We start from the raw sequence: 26272 nt of genomic DNA on the forward strand, positions 1-26272 counted from the left end.
ACCAATATCACCATTTCCTTCACCTCTGCTTCAAGCTCCTTCACCAACTGCTCAATGTCCATCATCCCTCTCTACCAATCCCTCCACTAGTTTCCCTTCACCTCTGCTCTGGGCTTCATATCCAGGCCATTCATTGTCCACCACCCCTCTCTGCCAATCCTTCCACTGGCTTCCCTTCACCTCTGCTCCAAGCTCCATCACCAACCACGCCAGATCCACCAATCCCTTCTACCAATATCTCCACTGGCTACTCTTTAACACTGCTAGGGGCTACATATCCAAACCATTGTCCACCACCCCAATCCCTCCACTGTCTACCATTCACCTCTGCACTAATCAACATTACCAACCACTCAAAGTCCACCAATCCCCTCTGCCAATATCTCCAATGACTTCCCTTCACCTCTGCTTCATACTCCATCACCAACCGCTAAGTTTCCACCATCTTTCTCTACCAATCCCACCACTGGCTTTCCTTCACTTCTCCTCTGGGCTACATCACCAACCACTCAAGGTCCACCACCCCTCTCTACCAATATCTCCATTGGCTTCCCTTCACCTCTGCTTCTAACTCCATCATCAACCGCTCAGTTACCACTATCCCTCTCTATTAATCCTTCCACTAGCTTCCCTTCACATCTGCTCCGAGCTCCTTCACCAACCACTCAAGGTCCACCAACCCCCTCTGCCAATATCTCCACTGGCTTCCCTTAATCTCTGCTTTGAGCTCCTTTATCAACTGCTCAAGATACACCAATCTCCCCTGCTAATATCTCTACTGGCTTCCCTTCTCCTCTGCTTCAAACTCCATCACCAACCACTCAAGATCTACCAATCACCTCTGCCAATATCTCCAATGGCTTCCCTTCTTCTCTGCTTCAAACTCCATCACCAACCACTCAAGATATACCAATACCCTCTGCCAATATCTCCAATGGCTTCCCTTCACCTCTGCTTCGAACTCCATCACCAACCGCTCAGTATCCACCACTCCTCTTTACCAATCCTTCCACTAGCTTTCCTTCACCTCTACTCCAGGCTACATCACCAACCACTCAAGGGCCATCACCCTTCTCTACCGATATATCCTCTGGCTCCCCTTCACCTCTGCTCTGAGCTCTATCACCAACCACTCAGTGTCCACTATTCCTCTCTACCAATATCTCCACTGGCTTCCCTTCACCTCTTCTTTGAACTCCATCACCAAGCCGCTCAGTGTCCACCACTCCTCTCTACCAATCCCTCCATTAGCTCCCCTTCACCTCTGCTCCGGGCTACATGTCCAGACCATTCATTGTCAACCACCCCTCTCTGCCAGTCCCTCTCCACTGACTTCTGATCACCCAACACATCAAAAATATTAACAACAACATACAAAGTCATCCACAACTTCTCCCCAGGCTACATCATCAACTCTATTTCAAAATATCACCCAAACCGACCTCCTGCTCTCCAGGACTTCTTCAGAGACTCTCTTATCCTCTGGAACTCCCTACCTCGATCTATCCTGCTATCTTTTACAATAAATAACTCATCCCTTCCAGGAAGCCTATCCCACCTCCACCTAACAACTGCACTTCTACTTTCATTAACAGCTCACCCCTGACAGTTATTACCTTTGGTATTACGTGACCCTCCCTATTAGATTGCAAGTTCTCATGGGCAGGGTTCTCCTAACCCTCTGGTCTTGATACTGTATGTACTGTCTCCCTTTATAACATAGAGCAGTGGTCATCAACCCTGTCCTCAGGGCCCACTAAGGTAATACATAAAACCTGGACGGTTAGTGGGCCCTGAGGAGGACAGGGTTGATGACCACTGGCGTAGAGCACCATGAAATCTGTTGGCGCTAAATCCTCTATAATAATAATAATAATAATAATAATAATAATAATATATAAACATTCCCTGATCCTTTTGCTCGGGAGGAGTTCCCCTTTAAAACACCATGGTGGAGTTCTGAGCCCTCCGTCCCTCCCTCTCACATTTGCTCACAAGATGTTCATTATCGGTCACACTGAACGCTCCAGTTCTACGGGGTTATTATTACAAGAGCACAAAAAAAAAGGTTTATTAGTTCAAGACAAATGTTGTTATTTTAAGGGAGAAAAAAAAGACGTAAAATATGTAGAAAATGTGAATGTGCTCCATGCGGAGTTCTCGTACCTCGCCGCTATCCTGCCCAACTCCAAGAGGCAGAGGCACACTTCCCGGGGCTGCTTGTGGAGGACTAGGAGACAAAAAGAGGAACATGTGTTATAATTATAAAATGCACAAAACTTTCTTCTTTTGTGTTGATTGGGTCAGGAGGTTAAAATGTCCCGTCATAGAAGACAGTGGCAGGACATCCAGCGCCCAGCGTGAAGATGCCAAACTGTAGGCATCAGGTGTCATCAACACCCACCCCCCAAACAAATCCAGCATTTACCTGCACGCCCCACCCCCTTAAGCATAAATTCCCCATTTACACCCCATCTACACACCCCCAATTTACACCCCATCTACACACCCCCCAGTTACACCCCATCTACACACCCCCCATTTACACCCCATCTACACACCCCATCTACACACCCCCCATTTACACCCCATCTACACACCCCATCTACACCCCCCCCAGTTACACCCCATCTACACACCCCCCATGTACACCCCATCTACACCCCCCCCAGTTACACCCCATCTACACCCCCCCCCAGTTACACCCCATCTACACCCCCCCCATTTACACCCCATCTACACACCCCCCCATTTACACCCCATCTACACACCCCCAATTTACACCCCATCTACACACCCCATCTACACCCCCCCATCTACACCCCCCCATCTACACCCCATCTACACACCCCATCTACACCCCCCCATCTACACCCCCCCATCTACACCCCATCTACACACACCCCATCTAAACCCCCCCATCTACACCCCATCTACACCCCCCATCTACACCCCCCCATTTACACCCCATCTACACCCCCCCATCTACACCCCATCTACACACCCCATCTACACCCCCCATCTACACCCCCCCCATTTACACCCCATCTACAAACCCCCCATTTACACCCCATCTACACACCCCATCTAACCCCCCCCCCATCTACACCCCATCTTCACACCCCCCATCTACACCCCATCTACACACCACATCTACACCCCCCCATCTACACCCCATCTACACACCCCCCATTTACACCCCATCTACACCCCATCTACACACCCCCCATCTACACACCCCATCTACACACCCCATCTACACCCCCCCCATCTACACACCCCATCTACACCCCCCCCATCTACACACCCCATCTACACACCCCATCTACACCCCCCCCATCTACACCCCATCTACACACCCCCATTTACACCCCATCTACAAACCCCCCATCTACACACCCCATCTACACACCCCATCTACACCCCCCCATCTACACCCCATCTACACACCCCCAATCTACACCCCATCTACACCCCATCTACACACCCCATATACACACCCCATCTACACCCCCCCCCATCTACACCCCATCTACACCCCCCCATCTACACCCCATCTACACCCCCCCATCTACACACCACAACTACACACCTCATCTTCACACACCCCATCTACACCCCCCATCTACACACACCTCATCACACACATCCCATCTTCACCCCCCCCAACTACACACCATCCACACACACCCCAACTACACACCATCCACACACACCCCAACTACACACCATCCACACACACCCCATCTACACACCTTATCTACACACACACACACACACCTGAGACATTGGAAAAGTTATCCTCTTGTGAGAGAAAACCATGAATTATAACCATTATGGTCAGATGGAGATCTGTGTGAATGGTGTGCATACAATCACTCCAATGTATGATTAGTAATGGAAAAACACAGAGATCTCAGAATTGTGCTAAAGTGTATGTACACCCCAACAATGAACGACTCTGATTGGCTCCATTTGGTCTGTTAAAGTGACACTAAACGTTATCCTTATTCTCAAAAAATTATCTATACACATCCACTACTTAACGGTCCCGTAATCTATTTCCATTAAACTGTTCCCTTGTAATGTCCTCTGTCAGCTCCCGATCCTCTCCTTTTCCCACCTCACTTCCCTTTGTTTGGAATGCTCAGTGCACACTGCATGTGGTCATGTACACTGCTCTATGTACACCAATCTATAGTCCATATTTTACAGACCATAGTCTATAGTCCAGTCTATAGGCCGAGAATTGGTCCATTGTCTATAGTCCAGTCTATTGGGTATAGTCTATAGTCCAAAGTTTATACTCCATAGTGTGTGCATAGTCTATAGTCCAGTCTATAGGGCATAGTCCATAGTCCAGTCTATAGTCCATAGTCTTTAGTCCAGTCTGTAGGGCGTACTTTGTCCATAGTCTTTAGTCCAGTCTATAGGGCGTACTTTGTCCATAGTCTATAGTCCAGTCTATTGGACATAGTCATAGTCCAGTCTATAGGGCATAGTCCATAGTCCAGTCTATAGTCCATAGTCTTTAGTCCAGTCTATAGGGCGTACTTAGTCCATAGTCTATAGTCCAGTCTACTGAGTATAGTCCATAGTCATAGTCCATAGTCTATAGTCAAGTCTATAGTCAAGTCTATAGGGCCTACATAATCCATTGTCTAGAGCCCAATCTATTGGGTATAATCTATAGTCCATAGTTTATACTCCATAGTCTATAGGGCGTAAATGGTCTATTGGGCAAAGTCTATAGTCCAGTCTATAGGGCATACTTAGTCCGTAGTTTATAGTCCAGTCTATTGAGCATAGTCCATTGTCTATAGTCCAGTCTATTGGGTATAATCTATAGTTCATAGTTTATACTCCATAGTCTATAGGGCGTACATAGTCTATAGTCCAGTCTATTGGGCATAGTCCATAGTCAAGTCTATAGGGCGTACTTAGTCCATAGTCTATAGTCCAGTCTATTGAGTATAGTCTATAGTCCTTAGTCCATTGTCTATAGTCCAGTCTATTGAGTATAGTCTATAGTCCTTAGTCCATTGTCTATAGTCCAGTCTATTGGGCATAGTCTATAGTCCATAGTCTACAGTTCATAGTCTATAGTCCATTTGGGCATAGTCTATAATCCATAGTCCAGTCTACAGTCCATAGCCTATAGTCCAGCCTATTGGGCATAGTCCATAATCAACAGTCCATAGTCTATAGTCCAGTCTATAGGGCCTAGCCCATAGTACATACTCCAAAGTCTATAGTCCAGTCTATAGGGCACAGTACATAGTACATAGTCCACAGTCTATAGTCCAATCTATTAGGCATAGTCTATAGTCCAGTCCAATGGGAATTGTCTATCGTACATAGTCTATACTCCATAGTCCATAATCCATACACTATAATCTATAGTCTACAGTCCAGTCTATAGAACATAGTCCATAGTCTATAGTGTATAGTCTATAGTACATAATACATTGTCTATACTACAGTCTATAGTGTATAGTCCATAGTACACAGTCCATCATTTATAGTCCAGTCTATAGTCCATAGTCTATAGTACAGTCTGCAGTGTATAGTCCATAATACATATTCACAGATAGTCATGGTTTGGTAGAGCAGTGGAGGGGGCTCAGCCGTACCACATTTTGTTCAAGTTTTATATACCCTTTTTTTTTGTTGGGTTCTGTATGTTGGAGATTTAATTATTTGGGCCACTAAAGTCCTGTTAAGGGGGAGTTTTCTCCATTGTAGTCTATAGTACAGTCTGTAGTATAAAGTCCATAATACATTATACACAGTCTATAGTCGATCTCAGGGACAGGAAAAGGAGGCGGCGTTCCTCCATACAATGGGACGAGGATCAATGTTTGTCGCCCTCTAACAGGAAGTCAGACTGAAATAAAATTGTATTTTCTAAACCAGAATTTAGTGTCACCTTAAAATTCCTATTAAAGTGATTTGTTTTATCTGCTCAATAAATGCAAAGAGGAGCCATTGATCCTGCCAGAAAGCTTGTGCGCTGATACCCTCCTGTGCTGCACAGTTATCAGTTATATTGCTCCCATTTATTTCTAAGGACTACAAACCACCTCCACCTATGTTATGGGGGGGGGGGGTGTGAAGAAAAGGGGAGGTGTTCTGTAGTCCTCAGAAATAACTGGCAACAATGTAACAGATAAGAGTGCTGCACAGAAATGTATCAGTTCCATAGATACTAGCGGTGTCACTCTAGGACAGGAAGTGAGTTACTGGCAGGATCGCCGGGTGACAATAAGAGAAAAAAGTCTAAAAAATAAAACGAAGGCAGACATCACATCGGATGGCCTGGTAAGCTGCAATATATTATGTTTTTGTTCTGGGGTTTAGATACATTTTAAATTAAAATGTGAATGTTGGGTGCACAAAGCAGAGCGGAGGTGATGTGTGTGGAGGACACCAGGAATGCGAGGATGGCGATATGTGAAATGGACGAGCAATGATAAAAAATCTGCGTCCTACCAGCTGGGGCGGCATCGAGAAGGCAATAGCTTACAGCAAAGGAGAAAGTAAAGATAATATTATTACTATTATTATTATAATATATTATAATATTATAACATTAATAATATTAAATATTATTAACATTATAAGTATAAATATTATAATATAAAATTATATTATATACTTTTTTAATTCAGTAATGTTTTATACATTTTTCTTTCAATAATACTAATTAACATTTCACATTGATTGATAATTTTCCAGATACAGTTATCATACACATACTACATCTTACAGTAACCCCACAAATGTTTTTTTTTTTTTTATATATATATATAATATATAAAATAATTATAAATATCAAAATAACTACAAACATACATCCTACATACAACTATTAATATTATAATACTATAAATATATAATAATATAATATAATATAATATGGTATTATATATAATATTATAATAATATAAGTATTAAAAAAAAAAATTAAATCATACAGTAACTATTACATATAATATTATATATAACATTGTAATATTAAAAGTAAAATAAATAAATAAATAAAAACGTTCAGAATTATTAATATTGTAATATAAAATGATATTATATATAGAATTCTAATATGATACATATAAATAAAAAGAAACACATACATAACTATTAGCATTCTAATATTATAAATATATAATATTATAATGTAAAATTATAATATATATAACATTTGAATGTCATACGTATTAAAAAGAACATAAAACATACAATATTATAATATTATAAATATATATTATAATATAAATATACGGGGCTAGATTCAGAGAGACTTACGACGGCGTATCAGTAGACATATTTTTTTTTTTAAATTATAATGTGCCCTGCATGTAGTTATGTCATTTTTAAAATAATTACACATATATATATATATATTTATAAATTATAATTTATTTTAGTTTTCATCAGACGAACCGATCCTGTGTACAGGGCATTACATTATAAGTATTAAAAAAATACTAAAAACATACATAAATATCAATATTATAATATTTTTATATAAAATGATATCATATATACAATTCTAATATTATACATATTAAAAAAATATTAAAAGAATACATAACTATCAATATTATAATATTATAATACTAATAATTATGAAAGTTTTTAGTTTTTATATATACATACTATATATATATACACAGTGGGCCAGATCCAGAGAGAATTACATCCGCGCAGCGTATCAGAGATACGCTACGCCGACGTACCTTACCTGGCGGATCTTCGAATCCTCAAAGAATTTGCGCCTTAAGTTACGGCGGCGTAGTGTATTTCTGGCGGCGGAATTCAAATCGGCGATTAGGGGGCGTGATTCATTTAAATTAAGCGCGTCTCCGCGCCGATTGACCTGCGCATGCTCCGTTTTGAAATTTCCCGCCGTGCTTTGCGCGAAATGATGTTGCAACAACGTAATTTTTTGAACTTAGACGTGAGTTACGTCCATCCCTATTCACAGACGACTTACGCAAAAAAAAAAATCTAATTTAGACGCGGGGAACGACGGCCATACTTAACATGGCAAGTCTAACCTATACGCCGCAAAATACCAGCTTTAACTATATGCCGGAAAAAGCCGACTAGAGACGACGTAAGAGAATGCGACGGCCGCGTGTACGTTCGTGGATTGTCGTAAATCGCTAATTTGCATACTCGACGCGGAAAATGACAGGAACGCCACCAAGCGGACGCCGAAGAATTGCATCTTAGATCCGAAGGCGTACAAAGCCATACACCTGTCGGATCGAACCCAGATGCGTCGTATCTTGGTTTGAGGATTCAAAACAAAGGTACGACGCGGGAAATTTGAAAGTACGCCGGCGTATCAGTAGATACGCCGGCGTACTCGCTCTGTGGATCTGCCCCTGTCTCTGTCCATCGCACAGTTACTGGAGTTGCTTCTAGAAAGGTTACGCAGCATTTTTTATTTTTTTTTGGGAGGGGGAGGGGGAATCGAAAGTTTGGCAGACGCAGTCCAAACTGTCAGCTGGCCGACTGTCTAGGACACGTCAAGCATAAAATGAGGAACAGGCAGAGCATTGTCAGTGCGCCGCACTCACTGTACGCACTCCGACCTTTCTCCTCCAATAAAATCCCCTTTTCATAGAAGACGATTTATCTCATGGCGGTCCTGAGGTCTGAATGTTTGTTTTTTGTTTATTATTGGATAGATGAAACTAAACATTTTTTTTTTTTTACTTCTTTTTACTGCCTGTGAATATTTTATCTTTTTCTACTTGCAGGCCAGCGGAATTTTCTAGGCTAATTTACTTCTATGCTGTGAATAGCCCTAATAGGAGGGAGGGGCCAGGGTACAGAGTGGGGTCAGAATAGGGACACACCCCCCTCCTATTCCACAAACAGAGATTGGACCATGTGGATAAATCAATGTTTCTCAACTCCAGTCTCAAGGCGTCCCAACAGGTCATGTTTTCAGGATTTCCATTATTTTGCAGAGGGGATTTTATCAGTTTCACTGCCTTAGTAATTACCACAGCTGTTTCATCTGGAGGGAAATCCTGAAAACATGACCTGTTGGGGTTGAGAAACACTGGGATAAATGATGCATAGGACGTGCCATGGATATCCAGTGATAGAAGAGTAGCGCCCTCTAGTGTGTCAGGGTTACTAGAGTTCAGGGCTGGATGACTCATCCTGGCAGCTCTCTGGTGCCCCCACCCTCCCCCTGATTCTAGAATGTTGGAGAACATTCTAGAATATAGTGGGCGGGGGATAGGAGGGGACTGCCTGGGATTTTTTTGTGGGCCCTCAGCCAATCCCCAGGAGTAGGTCACAGGGAGCACATGGGGTGCACAGGGGTGTCATAGGATGTACAGAGGTGCAGAGGAGTCTTGGGGCACACAAATGCACAGGAGATGCATAGGAGTCGTGAGGCACACAGGGGATGCATGAAATTCTTGGGGTGCAGAGGGGTGCATGGGAGTCATGGGGTACAGAGAGGGGCATGGGAGTCATGGGGTGCACAGGAGTCATGGGGTACAGAGAGGGGCATGAGGGTCATGGGGTGCAGAGGGGGCATGGGTGATGGGGTACAGAGGGGTGCATCGAAGTCATGGGGTACAGAGAGGGGCATGGGAGTCATGGGGTGTAGAGGGGTGCATGGGAGTGATGGGGTACAGAGGGCTGCATGAAAGTCATGGTGTGCAGATGGAGGCATGGGAGTCATGGGGTGCACGGGAGTCATGGGGTACAAAGAGGGGCATGGGAATTTATGGGGTGCAGAGGGGTGCATGGGGGTCACAGGGGGCAGAGGGGTGCATGGGGGTCACGGGGGCAGAGGGGTGCATGGGAGTCATGGGGTACAGAAAGGCATGGGAGTCATGGGGTGCAGAGGGGTGCATGGGAGTCATGGGGTGCAGAGAGGGGCATGGGAGTCATGGGGTGCAGAGAGGGGCATGGGAGTCATGGGGTGCAGAGAGGTGCATGGGAGTCATGGGGTGCAGAGAGGGGCATGGGAATCATGGGGTGCAGAGGGGTGCATGGGAGTCATAGGGTGCAGAGGGGGGCATGGGAGTCATGGGATGCAGAGGGGGCATGGGAGTCAGGGCCGATCCGCCCTATAGGCTCACTATGCAAGCCGCTTAGGGCCCCCTAAATTACTAGAGGCCCCGCCTGGTGAGAAGTCATTTTTAACCCCTCACCCCGCTTCTCAACTCGCTGGTTGCACGGGAGAAGAGGTAGGAAACCAGCACCCCCGCTTCTCACTTTAATGTAAGATGTAATTTCCGAGAGCAGAACACCCCCTCACTGTCGGCAGCGCCCCCCCCCTGCCTCTTAAATTTAATGTGACATGTAATTTCGGCAGTGCCGCTTCTCAACTTTCATGTGACATGTAATTTTGCTTAGGTCCCCAGGGAGGTCAGGATCGGCACTGATGGGAGTCATGGGGTGCAGAGAGGGGTATGGGGGTCATGGGGTGCAGAGGGTGGCATGGGAGTCATGGGGTGCAGAGGGGGCATGGGAGTCATGGGGTGGAGAGGGGGGCATGGGAGTCATGGGGTGCAGAGAGGGGTATGGGAGTCATGGGGTGCAGAGGGGGCATGGGAGTCATGGGGTACAGAGAGGGGCAAGGGAATCATGGGGTGCAGAGGGGGGTATGGGAGTCATGGGGTGCAGAGGGGGGCATGGGAGTCATGGGGTGCAGAGAGGGGCATTGGAGTCATGGGGTGGAGAGGGGTGCATGGGAGTCATGGGGTGGAGAGGGGGTATGGGAGTCATGGGGTGGAGAGGGGGGCATGGGAGTCATGGGTGGAGAGGGGTGCATGGGGGTCAGGGGGTGGAGAGGGGTGCATGGGAGTCATGGGGTGCAGAGGGGTGCATGGGAGTCATGGGGTGCAGAGGGGTGCATGGGAGTCATGGGGTACAGAGAGGGGGATGGGAGTCATGGAGTGCAGAGGGGTGCATGGGAGTCATGGGGTGCAGAGGGGGGCATGGGAGTCATGGGGTGCAGAGGGGGCATGGGAGTCATGGGGTGCAGAAGGGTGCATGGGAGTCATGGGGTGCAGAGTATGGGAGTCATGGGGTGCAGAGGGGGGCATGGGAGTCGTGGGGTGCAGAGGGGGGCATGGGAGTCATGGGGTGCAGAGGGGGGCATGGGAGTCATGGGGTGCAGCCATGGTGAGAAGCTCACAGTGTGCGGTAAAATCAGAGGAAGCCGTTTCAGTCCAGGGGGAGGAGCCGGATTTAGCGCCAGCTCAGCATTTAAATAAAAATTAAAAATACACTTTTAAATAATATTCAGTTTTCTACTTTTTAGGCCCTACAAGCCAGGAAAGCGTCTTCAGGGAGCGGGGGAAGCGCTGAGCGTTGCGGCTCATCCTCGCCGGGCGATGACAAGCGATCGTATTCCGCGGGGAGCCGCTCCATCCTGGTGTCTCAGTTACAATAGCAGAGATGGAGGTGGAGATAACGGGGGGGGGGGGGGGGGGAGTCATCTCCACACAGAGGACCCCCGGGGGCCCCGAGGATCTGGTGTCATCCGACAGAAAGCCTTTTCATCGCCGCGAACAGAGCCGCCATTTATCCCGTTATCTATCGGCCCCGAACATCTCAGCTCTTTATTCGCCGGGCCTGACTGGCAGTCATGTGTTTGGCGCTGCGATCGATTCTCTGATAAAGACGCTTTGATATGAAAAGGAAAACTCAGAACTAAAATAGACTCTTCCCTGATAGGACACATAAAGGCCGTCTTCTTCTCTCGCAAATATTTGACATTTTTCCAGCAATCGTCTCTTTTCCGAGTCAAAAGATCGAGCGGCGCCGAGCCGCGGACTTCACCTCTCTTCATTCCCTACATTTTAACCCTTTTATTGACAGAGGCCCAGATCCACGTAGCGCGGCATATTTTTAGGCAGGCGTAGCGTATCGTAGTTACGCTACGGTGCCGCTACTTTGAGAGGCAAGTGCTGTATTCACAAAGCACTTGCGTCTAAAGTCACGGCGGCGTAGCGTAAATGTGTCGGCGTAAGGGGGCGGAATTCAAATGACAAAGATGTGGGCGTGTTTTATGTATATTAACTGTGACCCCCACGTAAATTACGTTTATATCGAACGGCGCATGCGCCGTCCGTGGGGGTATCCCAGTGCGCATGCTCCAAATGACGTCGGCAAATCGTCATGCTTTCGACGTGCAACGTAAATTACGGCCAGCCCCATCACGGACGAGTTACGCAAACGACGTAAAATTTGAAAAAATTCGCGCGGTTCGACGTCCATACTTAACAATGGCTGCGCCATGTTATTGGTGGTTTATCTTTACGCCTGAAAACCCCTACGTAAACGGCGTATCTTTACTGCGACGGCCGGGCGTACGTTCGTGAATAGGCGTATCTAGCTGATTTACATATTTAGGCGTAAATCAACGTACACGCCCCCTAGCGGCCAGCGTAAATATGCAGTTAAGATACGGCGGTGTAGGAGACTTACGCCGGCCGTATCTTAGCAACATTTAATCGTATCTCAGTTTGAGCATACGCTTAAAGTTGCGACGGCGCGGATTCGGACTTACGACGGCGTATCTACCTGATACGCCCGTCGTAAGTCTTCGTGATCTGGCCCCAGAGACTTTTTTTTTTGCGTTTTGTTACAAACATGTTATACCTCTTCATGACACTTGTTGTTTACAAGTTAAATCTGTATTTCTTGGCTAGAAAATTACTTACGACCCGCAAACATATATATTTTTTTAACAGAGACCCTAGAGAATAAAATGGCGGTCGTTGCAAACTTATTTCTGTCACACCGTATTGCGCAGCGGTCTGACAAACGCAATTTTAGAAAGGAAAAAATTACACTTTTTTTAAATAAAAAATAAGACAACAGTAAAGTTAGCCCATTTTTTTTTATATTGTGAAAGATAATGTTACGCCGAGAAAATTGATACCCAACATGTCACGCTTCAAAATTGCGCTCGCTCGTGGAACGGCGACAAACTTTTACCCTTAAAAATCTCCATAGGCAACGTTTAAAAAATTCTAGAGCTTACCAGTTTGAGTTACAAGAGGAGGTCTAGGGCTAGAATTATTGCCTCTCGCTCTAACAATCGCGGCGATACCTCACATGTGCGGTTTTTAACACCGTTTTTGTATGTGTGCGTGACTTACGTAGTGTTTGCTACTGCGCGGAGCACGGCGGTGCGCTTTCATTTGTTTTTCTATTTATTTTACTTTTTATCTTTACATAATGTCCCATCATTGGTGTCAGTGGGAGGAATAGTGTCCCATCATTGGTGTCAGTGGGAGGAATAGTGACCCATCATTGGGTGTCAGTGAGAGGAATAGTGTCCCATCACTGGTGTCAGTGGGAGGAATAGTGTCCCATCATGGTGTCAGTGGGAGGAATAGTGACCCATCATTGGTGTCAGTGGGAAGAATAGTGCCCCATCATTGGTGTCAGTGGGAGGAATAGTGTCCCATCATTGGTGTCAGTGGGAGGGAAAGTGTCCCATCATTGGTGTCCAGTGGAGAATAGTGTCCCTTCATTGTATCAGTAGGAGGAATAGTGTCCTATCATTGGTGTCAGTGGGAGGAAATAGTGTCCCATCATTGGTGTCAGTTGGGGGAATAGTAGCCCCATCATTGGTGTCAGTGGGAGGAATAGGTGTCCCCATCATTGGTGTCAGTGGGAGGAATAGTGTCCCATCATTGGTATCAGTAGGAGGAATAGTGTCCTATCATTGGTGTCAGTGGGAGGAATAGTGTCCCCATCATTGGTATCAGTAGGAGGAATCGTGACCCATCATTGGTGTCAGTGGGAGGAATAGTGTCCCATCATTGGTGTCAGTGGGAGGAATAGTGTCCCATCATTTGGTGTCAGTGGGAGGAATAGTCCCTCATCATTGGTGTCAGTGGGAGGAATAGTGTCCCATCATTGGTGTCAGAGGGAGGAATAGTGTCCCATCATTGGTGTCAGTGGGAGGAATAGTGTCCCATCATTGGTATCAGTGGGAGGAATAGAGTCCCTCATTGGTATCAGTGGGAGGAATAGTGTCCCATCATTGTATCATTGGGAGGAACTGTGCCCCATCATTGAGGTCAATGGGAGGAGTTGTGCCCCATCGTTAGTGTCATTTTGAGAATTAAGTCTCATAGCTTGGGTCAGTGAATGGAATGGCGCCGAAGGGCCAGAAAAAGGCAGGCAAAGGGCACGGACACTGGAGAATGATTGGTCTATTAAGTAGATGCCTTTACTTCCCTCACTAGAGCTAATGGAGAGCAGATTGTGCTTTATTCGCTTCCTTCACAGCCACAGAGCCAGGAAAGGGACAGCAGAAACCTGGAAGTGATGTAATGCATTTCACTTCCGGGTTCTTAGGTAGTGGAGATCAGCAATCAGATGTTCGCCGGTCTCTCATCCCTCTAGCTGGCCCTTTGCCATGCCGGTGCCCAGGCCCACTGGTGGGAACATGGAGCCCTGTGGCATGGAGGGGGCAGGGTGAGCGGGGGTGGAGACGGGTGGGTAGAGACGTACCAGGAGGTGATCCAGCAGCTACACAGATACTTCAGTTATTCAATGAGTAGAAGAAATCTGAGTAGACTGTAAGTAAAGCTGGTTACTTACCCGAGTCCATCAGACTCAAACAAGCAGGTCTCCCCGACGCCGATACTTCTACACCAGGACAGGAAGTTGGCCGTGTTGTCTCTTGCGAAGAAGGATCCGGATGGGGCGTTGGCTCGGCATGGAATCCTCTCTGATGGAAGACTCTGTGGAAATACATGAAGCTTGTTACAGAAGTTCCATCTAGACCAGTGATGGAGAACCTCGAACCCCAGATGTTTGGGAACTACATTTCCCATGATGCTCCACTACACCGCAGAGTGCCTGAGGATCATGGGAAATGTAGTTCCAAACATCTGGGGTGCCGAGGTTCTCATCACTGATCTATAGGAGCCTTTTTTTTATTGGTCAATTTTGTTCTCAAAAGACACCTTGCCCGGCACATCCAATGAGCAACCACTGTGACGGGTTATTATGGATAAAATAAAAAAGAGACAGAAATTATCATTATCCTATTGTAATTATTAATATTCAGCCGGATGTGGTTGGCTTGTCCCGAAAAGTCTTATGGCAGGAACAACAAAAATATTGACCCCTTACCGTTTCCCTCAACCTAACCCGTCACTGTTATCCTCACTCTAAACTCTTAACTTCATTCTTAATCTAAAACTTTACCCTTCTCCTAAACCTAACCCTAAACTCAAACCTCACCCCAATCCTCAGCCACCATCTTGCCTCTTACACTTTACCTAACCCCAACCTCAATCCTTGACCTAACTCCCAACACTTTACCTCAAATTGACCCTCTAAACTTAACCTATCCCCAACCTTAAACTTCAACCTAACCTCCTACACTTACCCTCAACTTCACCTATGACACTTTCACCTAACCCCAGCCTCAATCCTGAACCTAATCCCAAAACCTTTATCTCAACTTTGCTGTTTACACTTAACCTGACTCCAGCCTCAATCCTCAACCTAACCTCCAACACTTATCCTCAACTTCACGCATGACACTTCACCTAACCCCAGCCTCAACCTAACCTCCAACACTTATCCTCAACTTCACCCATGACACTTCACCTAACCCCAGCCTCAATCCTCAACCTAACCTGCAACCTTTAGCCTCAGCCTTACCCCTTACACTTAACCTAACCCCAACCTCAATCCTTGACCTAACTCCCAACGCTTTACCTCAAATTGACCCTATAAACCTAACCTATCCCCACCTTAAACTTCACCTAACCTCCTACACTTATCCTCACTTCACCCATAACACTTCACCTAACCCCAACCTCAATCCTGACCTAATCCCAAACCTTTATTTCGGGATAAAGGTTTTAGGCATTATTGCTCTTAAGCCTTGTACACACAATCAGTTTCCTGACAGGAAAACTAGATGAAGCTTTGGTCGGGAATCCGCCACCGTGTGTATCCTCCTCGCAGTTTTTCCTATGGGAAAAACTGCGATGGAGCACTACACACGGCTGGAATTCCCGACCAAGCTTCATCACAGTTTTCCTGTCAGGGAAACTGAATGTGTGTACAAGCTTAAGAGCAATAATGCCTAAAACCTTTATCCCGAAATAAAGGTTTTGGGATTAGGTTCAGGATTGAGGTTGGGGTTAGGTGAAGTGTTATGGGTGAAGTTGAGGGATAAGTGTAGGAGGTTAGGTTGAAGTTTAAGGTTGGAAATACCAAAGACTTTTTTTCAGATCCTCAGAGAGTTCTTTGCCACGAGGTGCCATGTTGTTGAACTTCCAGTGACCAGTATGAGAGAGTGAGAGCGATAACACCAAATTTAACACACCTGCTCCCCATTCACACCTGAGACCTTGTAACACTAACGAGTCACATGACACCGGGAAGGGAAAATGGCTAATTGGTCCCAATTTGGAGATTTTCACTTAGGGGGTGTACTCACTTTTGTTGCCAGAGGTTTAGACATTAATGGCTGTGTGTTGAGATATTTTGAGGGGACGGCAAATTTACACCGTTATACAAGCTGTACACTCACTACACAACATTGTAGATACAAAGGGCCAGATTCAGAGAGACTTAGGCTGGTGTATCAGTAGATACGCCAGCCTAAGTCAGAATTTGCGCTGGCGCTAATTTAAGCGTATTCTGGTAACCAGATACGCTTAAATTAGGCTCAGATACGAGCGGCGTATGTGTCTTACACCCTCGTATCCTAAAGTGTAATTTTTAGGCTGACCGCTAGGTGGCACTTCCATTGCGGTCGGCGTATAATATGTAAATCAGTAGATACGCCTATTCACGAACGTACGCCCGGCCGCCGCAGTACAGATACGCCGTTTGCGTAAGAGATAGGCCGCCTAAAGTTAAAGATGCCCCCTAGGTGGGGTAGCAAATGTTAAAGTATGGCCGCCGTTCCCACTTCGAAATTCGAAAATTTTACGTCGTTTGCTTAAGCCGTCGTGAATAGGGATTTACGTCGTTTACGTCCGCGTCGAAATCAATAGGCCCGTACGGCCTACTTAGCCGCAATGTGCACTGGGAAATGTAGGCGCCCGGCGCATGCGCAGTTCATACAAGACGTCAATCACGTCGGGTCAAGCCTCATTATCATAAAACACGCCCCCTCAGACAAATTTGAATTAGGCGCCCTTACGCCTGCCCGCTTCAGGCTACGCTGCCGTAACTTAGCAGGCAAGTACATTGCCAATCATGTACTTGCCTCGCTAACTTACGGCGGCAGAGCTTAAATGCCTTAAGCTAAGCCGCCGCAAGTATGCGCTCGCCATCCTGAATCTAGCTAAAAGTGTCATTTCTTCAGTGTTGTCACATGAAAAGACAGAATAAAAGATTCACACAAATGTGAGGGGTGTACTATACTTTTGTGAGATACTGTATATACTGTACACCAACTGTATGTCGGGGGCAAAAGTGGCGAGGCCTAAACAAGCCAAAGCGATATGTGCCAACTGTTCTCCTCCGAGCATGGCTGACCCGCGTATGGATTGGCCGCCCCGCGTATGGATTGGCCGCCCCTTGGACCCCCAAATGGGATCTCTGAATGAAGCGAACACCAGACTAAATTTTTCATTTTTTTAATAAAATAGCCCAATTTTTTTTCTCTCTCTCTCTGGCGCGTTGCGATCTGCAGATTCCAGAGAAATAATTAGCTTTCCAGGTGGCGAGAATGAATCTGGTCGACACCGTCTAATATTTCCAACTCCGCCGTTCATCAGAGATGCCCGCAGCCCCGCAGCCCCGCTTCTCAAGTATCAGTCTGATGGTTCCCCAGCTGCCCCCCCCGGGGGGGTTGCCCCATCTTGCTGGTGGCGGCGGCGGGGGGCATGTTGGTTTAAGGCAGGATGTGAGAAGCCAATGATGTCATCCTGCAACCATTCCAGGGAGTTGAGTTCTTCGGAGGCTCCTGGGGTCCCGCGCTGCACCGGTGTTGTGAAATCCGAGAGCCCCCGACTTTTATAGCTCGCCTTTTTCCAAATGAATTGGCTGGAGGGGATTAAGTGGAATTTTAACACTTTGCTCGCTGCGCAGAACCATTCAGGGTTTTTTTTTAGCTTCTATTGTAACAATTGTCCGTTCATTTTGATACTTTTGTTTTACATTTTATTCTTTTTTATTTACCGTATTTATCGGGGTATTGCGTGCTCCCGCGTATAGCGCGCACCCCTAAAGTTGCCCCGAAATTCCTGTGGAAAAAAGATTTTTGTACTTACAGTTTTGGTGTCTTGCGCGGCGTCCATATGCGGCCTCGTCGGGTCCGGCGTCCGTCTGCGGCTTCGGGTGTCCTCTTCGTCGGGTCCGGCGTTCTTCCCGCTCGTTTCCCGCTTTCCCGCGCCGAGTTTGAATACTGCGCCGGTATATACCGAGCGCAGTACACTCGTGTATAGTCGGGCAGGCTCGGCTACTCTCGCGCTCACGTCCTGTACGTCCAGGGCGTGAGCGCGAGAGGAGCCGAGACTGCCTGACTATACACGAGTGTACTGCGCTCGGTATATACCGGCGCAGTATTCAAACTCGGCGCGGGAAAGCGGGTATCGGCGTATATCGCGCACCCACGATTTTGCCCTGATTTCAGGGCGAAAAAGTGCCCGGTATACGCCGATAAATACGGTACATTTTATTTTGCCACTGCAACCCTGAAATGCTAAAAAAAAAACAGAAAGCAGATGACCTTTTTTTTGTAACGCAAGTCACCGCAATATATACGTTACAATACGGGCGCCGTTTAAATGGCAGCAACGCACGATACTTCGGTTACTGCGACGCAGAAATCGAAATGGGCGGAGTCTTTATCAGTTGCCCTCCTGTGTGTATCAGATGTAACACGCTTTACTACAACATGTATTACTGCTTTGTAATTCCATTCATTTTAATGGCATCCCAATGCGCAAAGGCACCTAATGTTGTCATAAAACGCCCGATGCTTGTGTGCATTTTTTGTTGCGCGTTTTCACGCTACGCGCATAGGGCAGCTTATTTGTTTGAATGGGCTGTCCTACAAATGAAAAAGAGCCAAGGTGGCTCATGTAGCTTTTTTCGCATTTTTTGGCACGTTTGGCAAGCGATTTTGTGCATGTAAAAAATTCACACACAGGAACAGAGCTGAGGTTATCAATCACAGGCTGTGTGCTGCGGCTCCCTCCCCTGTCTCCATTTATCTCTTGGTGTCAGGAAAACCTTGTCAGAAGTGACTCATGCTGGAAGGTCCCACTATAGGATCCTGACATAAGGGGAGGTTCTCTGGGACCCTGATGTAAAGGGGGCTCTCTGGGGATCCTGACATAAGGAGGGCTCTCTGGGGACCCTGATGTAAAGAAATGTCAAGGGGTATGAATACTTTTTCTCATTTTTTTTTTTATCCGGTGACCGTCCATTGGATATGAGTTGAGGAGAAGAACTCCGCTCACCTTGTCTGACTTTCCCACCTCCTTCAGCTTTTTCCGGAACTTGTCCTGTAGAGTTCCCGCCAGCTGGCACAGCAGAGAGCGCCGTTATCCAACTTCTCCATGAAGGTCTCGGCCGTCACCTCCTTCCCTGCTGAGAAGACCATATCGGGGGTTAAAACATGACTTTACCTACCGATCATGTGATGTGAAGCCTATGATTGGATGAACTGAAATCCAATAAATAAAGGGGGCGGGGCCAGGGGTGGGGCCATGGGCGGGGCCAGGGATGGGGACATGGGTGGGGCAGGGGTGGGGCCAGGGGCGGGGCCAGGGATAGGGCCATGGGTGGGAACATGGGTGGGACAGGGATAGGGCCATGGGCGGGGCCTTGGGCAGGGCCAGAGGCGGGTCCAGGGATGGGGCTATGGGTGGGGCCAGGGGTGGGGCCCGGGGTGGGGCCATGGGCAGGGCCAGGGGTGGAGCCAGGGGCGGGTCCAGGGATGGGGCCATGGGTAGGGCCAGGGGTGGGGGCCAGGGGTGGGGCCATGGGCAGGGCCAGGGACTGTCAGGCTGGGTACGAAAAGGACTAGATGACTCTGGATTTACATCGGGGGACATTGTCTATGTATTTTTTTTTTAATAAAGTAATTGTCAAAAACTATCTTCGTATTTATTTTTAACACTTTTTTTGGTGAATGAGAAGGCGTACAATGTACCTCATACTCATTCACACGGGGGCCCCCCTTGTTACCATTAAGGTTATGGGGAAGAGGCCCCTTGTCACCATGGGGGGATGTGGCCTTGTATGCTTCATTCAGAAGGGGCAGGGGCACTTACTTGTCCACCCCCCGCCCCCTTTCCTGGCCTGGCTTCATTCTCGGATAAGGGTCTAGTATAGATTTAAGGGGGACCCCAACGTCATTTTAAAAACATTTTGGCGTGGGGTTCCCCTTAGAATCCATCCCAGGCCTAAGGGTCTGGGATGGATTTGGGGGAGCCCTACACACTTTTTTTTTTCTTTAAATTTTGGTGTGGGGTTCCCCCAAAATCCCTACCAAGGGGGGAGATGCATTTTTTTTAATCCCTTAATTTTGGCATTGGGTTCCCTTCAAAATCCATACCAGATCTATGGGTCTGGAATTAATTTGGGGGGGACGGGTTTTTTTTATTTCTAAATTTTGGCATTGGGGTTCCCCTAAAAATCTATACTGGGGGGGTGCGTTTTTTTAAATTCCTTAATTTTGGCATGGGGTTCTCTTTCAAATCCTTACCTGATCTAAGGGTCTGGTATGGATTTGGGGGGACCCCATGTGTTTTTATTTTTTATTTTGGTGTGGGGTTCCCCTCAAAATCCATACCAGACCTAAGGGTCTGGTATAGATTGGGGGTTGGAAACGCATTTTAATTTTTCTTTGGCGTGGGGTTCCCCTTAAATCCATACCAGACCTAACGTATCTCCCCCCGGTATGGATTTTTGAGGGGAACCCCCACGTCAAAATAAAAAAAATGCATTGGGTTCCCCCCCAAATCCATACCAGACCTAACGTATCTCCCCCCGGTATGGATTTTGAGGGGAACTCCACATCAAATAAAAAAAATGCATGGGGTCCCCCCAAATCCATACCAGACCTAACGTACCCCCCCGGTATGGATTTTGAGGGAACCCCACATCAAAATAAAAAAAATGCATGGGGTCCCCCCAAATCCATACCAGACCTAACGTACCCCCCCGGTATGGATTTTGAGGGGAACCCCACATCAAAATAAAAAAAAATGCATGGGGTCCCCCCCAAATCCATACCAGACATAACGTACCCCCCCGGTATGGATTTTGAGGGGAACCCCACATCAAAATAAAAAGAAATGCATGGGGTCCCTCCAAATCCATACCAGACCTAACGTATCTCCCCTCCCGGTATGGATTTTGAGGGGAACCCCACATCAAAATAAAAAAAATGCATGGGGTCCCCCCGAAATCCATACCAGACCTAACGTATCCCCCCCCCCCCGGTATGGATTTTGAGGGGAACCCCACATCAAAATAAAAAAAATGCATGGGGCCCCCCCAAATCCATACCAGATCTAACGTACCCCCCCGGTATGGATATTGAGGGGAACCCCATATCAAAATAAAAAAAAATGCATGGGGTCCCCCCCCAAATCCATACCAGACCTAACGTATCCCCCCGGTATGGATTTTGAGGGGAACCCCACATCAAAATAAAAAAAATGCATGGGGTCCCCCCCAAATCCATACCAGACCTAACGTATCTCCCCTCCCGGTATGGATTTTGAGGGGAACCCCACATCAAAATAAAAAAAATGCATGGGGTCCCCCCCAAATCCATACCAGACCTAACGTACCCCCCCATTATGGATTTTGAGGGGAACCCCACATAAAAAAAAATGCATGGGGTCCCCCCCAAATCCATACCAGACCTAACGTACCCCCCCGGTATGGATTTTGAGGGGAACCCTACATCAAAATAAAAAAATGCATGGGGTCCCCCCCAAATCCATACCAGACCTAACGTATCCCTCCCCAGTATGGATTTTGAGGGGAACCCCACATAAAAAAAAATGCATGGGGTCCCCCCCAAATCCATACCAGACCTAACGTATCTCCCCCCGGTATGGATTTTGAGGGGCACCCCACATCAAAATAAAAAAAATGCATGGGGTCCCCCCAAATCCATACCAGATCTAACGTACCCCCCCGGTATGGATTTTGAGGGGAACCCCACATCAAAATAAAAAAAAAATGCATTGGGTCCCCCCAAATCAATACCAGACCTAACGTATCCCCCCCCCGGTATGGATTTTGAGGGGAACCCCACATCAAAATAAAAAAAAATGCATGGGGTCCCCCCCCAAATCCATACCAGACCTAACGTACCCCCCCCGGTATGGATTTTGAGGGAACCCCACATCAAAATAAAAAAAAATGCATGGGGCCCCCCCCAAATCCATAACAGACCTAGCGTACCCCCCCCATTATGGATTTTGAGGGGAACCCCACATAAAAAAAATGCATGGGGTCCCCCCTCCCGGTATGGATTTTGAGGGGAACCCCACATCAAAATAAAAAAATGCATGGGGTCCCCCCCAAATCCATACCAGACCTAACGTAACCCCCCCGGTATGGATTTTGAGGGGAACCCCACATCAAAATAAAAAAAATGTATGGGGTCCCCCCCAAATCCATACCAGACCTAACGTATCTCCCCTCCCGGTATGGATTTTGAGGGGAACCCCACATCAAAATAAAAAAAATGCATGGGGTCCCCCCCAAATCCATACCAGACCTAACGTATCCCTCCCGGTATGGATTTTGAGGGGAACCCCACATCAAAATAAAAAAAAATGCATGGGGTCCCCCCCAAATCCATACCAGACCTAACGTATCCCCCCCGGTATGGAGTTTGAGGGGAACCCCACATCAAAATAAAAAAAATGCATGGGGTCCCCCCCAAATCCATACCAGACCTAACGTATCTCCCCCTCCCGGTATGGATTTTGAGGGGAACCCCACATCAAAATAAAAAAAAATGCATGGGGTCCCCCCCAAATCCATACCAGACCTAACGTACCCCCCCACCCCCGGTATGGATTTTGAGGGGAACCCCACATCAAAATAAAAAAAATGCATGGGGTCCCCCCAAATCCATACCAGACCTAACGTATCTCCCCCCCCCCGGTATGAATTTTGAGGGGAACCCCACATCAAAATGAAAAAAATGCATGGGGTCCCCCCCAAATCCATACCAGACCTAACATACCCCCCCGGTATGGATTTTGAGGGGAACCCCACATCAAAATAAAAAAAAAATGCATGGGGTCCCCCCCAAATCCATACCAGACCTAACGTATGCCCCCCGGTATGGATTTTGAGGGGAACCCCACATCAAAATAAAAAAAAATGCATGGGGTCCCCCCAAATCCATACCAGACCTAACGTATCTCCCCTCCCGGTATGGATTTTGAGGGGAACCCCACATCAAAATAAAAAAAAATGCATGGGGTCCCCCCCAAATCCATACCAGACCTAACGTATCTCCCCTCCCGGTATGGATTTTGAGGGGAACCCCACATCAAAATAAAAAAAATGCATGGGGTCCCCCCCAAATCCATACCAGACCTAACGTATCTCCCCTCCCGGTATGGATTTTGAGGGGAACCCCACATCAAAATAAAAAAAATGCATGGGGTCCCCCCAAATCCATACCAGACCTAACGGTCTGGTATGGATTTGAGGGGGACCCCATGCATTTTTTTTTATTTTGATGTGTATTTCCCCTCAAAATCCACGGTCTGGTATGGATTTGGGGGGACCCCATGCATTTTTTTTTATTTTGGTGTGGGGTTCCCCTCAAAATCCATACCAGACCTAAGGGTCTGGTATAGATTGGGGGTTGGAAACGCATTTTTAATTTTTTCTTTGGCGTGGGGTTCCCCTTAAATCCATACTAGACCTAACGGTCTGGTATGGATTTGGGGGGGACCCCATGCATTTTTTTTAATTTTGATGTCAAAATCCATACCGGGGGAGATACATTTTTTTAAATTCCTATATTTTGGCATGGGGTTGCCTTCAAAATTTATATCAGACCTTAGGGTCTGGTATAGATTTGTGGGGCGGGGGGGAGTGGGGGGGGGCCTTAGAGAAGGAGCTGAAACGCGGTGACAATGGGGGTGTCATGTGACCTCTTGGGTTTGGACCTTTTCTTTATTTTCTCATTTTGGACGCCCCTCTCTCCTCTCTCTCACCGCCGGACCCTTTTCGGCGTTGCGTTTTTTTTTAGTCCAGCTAAACTCTGGCAGAAGGATTCCATTGGCCGGGAACATCTGTATCCAATGAAAAATATATTAGGTGTCGGCTTTCAATTTGCCGTGCTTTATACCGGCGAGGAGCTGAACTTCATTTCTGAGACGCGGCCCCCGAAATATTTCCCCCCCAAACCAGGAGAGAAAAAACTCCATTCATTTCTATGGAAAATCCATTATAGGAGGCTCAGCCATGTGTATGAGGGCTGATAACTGATATACGAGGGCTGATAACTGATATACGAGGGATGATAACTGATATACGAGGGCTGATTACTGATATACGAGGGCTGATAACTGATATACGAGGGCTGATAACTGATATACGAGGGCTGATAACTGATATGTGAGGACCGATAACTGATATGCGAGGACTGATAACTGATATACGAGGGCTGATAATTGATCTACGAGGGCTGATAACTGATATACGAGGGCTGATAACTGATATACGAGGGATGATAACTGATATACGAGGGCTGATTACTGATATACGAGGGCTGATAACTGATATACAAGGACTGATTACTGATATACGAGGGCTGATAACTGATATACGAGGGATGATAACTGATATACGAGGGATGATAACTGATATACGAGAGCTTATAACTAATAAGAGGGCTGATAACTGATATACAAGGGCTGATAACTGATATACGAGGGCTGATGACTGATATACGAGAGCTTATAACTAATAAGAGGGCTGATAACTGATATACAAGGGTTGATAACTGATATATGAGGGCTGATAACTGATATACAAGGACTGATAACTGATATACGAGGGCTGATTACTGATATATGAGGGCTGATAACTGATATACGAGGGATGATAACTGATATACGAGGACTGATATACGAGGGCTGATAACTGATATACGAGGACTGATATACGAGGGCTGATAACTGATATACGAGGGCTGATGACTGATATATGAGGGCTGATAACTGATATATGAGGGCTGATAACTGATATACGAGGACTGATATACGAGGGCCGATAACTGATATACGAGGGCTGATAACTGATATACGAGGGCCGATAACTGATATACGAGGGCTGATAACTGATATACGAGGGCTGATAACTGATATACGAGGGGTGATAACTGATATACGAGGACTGATATACGAGGGCTGATAACTGATATACGAGGACTGATATACGAGGGCTGATAACTGATATACGAGGGCTGATGACTGATATATGAGGGCTGATAACTGATATATGAGGGCTGATAACTGATATACGAGGACTGATATACGAGGGCCGATAACTGATATACGAGGGCTGATAACTGATATACGAGGGCCGATAACTGATATACGAGGGCCGATAACTGATATACGAGGGCCGATAACTGATATACGAGGGCTGATAACTGATATACGAGGGCTGATTACTGATATATGAGGGCTGATAACTGATATATGAGGGCTAATAACTGATATACGAGGGCTGATAACTGATACATGAGGGCTGATAACCTGCACTGAGTTCCCGGGTCTGTACACCCGCTGTGCCCATTATGAGGAGTTCCCACCATTCCTGTGCTGAGTTCCCGGGTCTGTACACCCGCTGTGCCCATTATGAGGGGTTCCCACCATCCCTGTGCTGAGTTCCCGGGTCTGTACACCCGCTGTGCCCATTATGAGGGGTTCCCACCATCCCTGTGCTGAGTTCCCCGGGTCTTTATACCTGCTGTGCCCATTATGAGGGGTTCCCACCATCCCTGTGCTGAGTCCCGGGTCTGTACACCCGCTGTGCCCATTATGAGGGGTTCCCACCATCCCTGTGCTGAGTTCCCGGGTCTGTACACCCGCTGTGCCCATTATGAGAGGTTCCCACCACCCCTGTGCTGAGTTCCCGGGTCTGTACACCCGCTGTGCCCATTATGAGGGGTTCCCACCATCCTGTGCTGAGTTCCCGGGTCTGTACACCCGCTGTGCCCATTATGAGGGGTTCCCACCATCCCTGTGCTGAGTTCCCGGGTCTGTACCCCCCGCTGTGCCCATTA

General features: G+C 47.0%; 1 protein-coding gene across 1 annotated transcript in view; it reads right to left on the reverse strand.

The window, feature by feature from the left end:
- GAS2 (growth arrest specific 2) overlaps nucleotides 1-26272 on the reverse strand; it is a 72375-nt gene that overhangs the window by 35000 nt on the left and 11103 nt on the right. Inside the window, 4 exon segments of the mRNA XM_040327900.1 lie at nucleotides 2167-2230; nucleotides 14609-14750; nucleotides 19449-19523; nucleotides 19526-19575. Coding sequence (XP_040183834.1) covers nucleotides 2167-2230; nucleotides 14609-14750; nucleotides 19449-19523; nucleotides 19526-19575 — 331 coding nt within the window.

This window comes from Rana temporaria, chromosome 11 (genome assembly GCF_905171775.1).
Source record: "Rana temporaria chromosome 11, aRanTem1.1, whole genome shotgun sequence".
In the NCBI taxonomy this organism is placed as follows: Eukaryota; Metazoa; Chordata; class Amphibia; order Anura; family Ranidae; genus Rana; species Rana temporaria.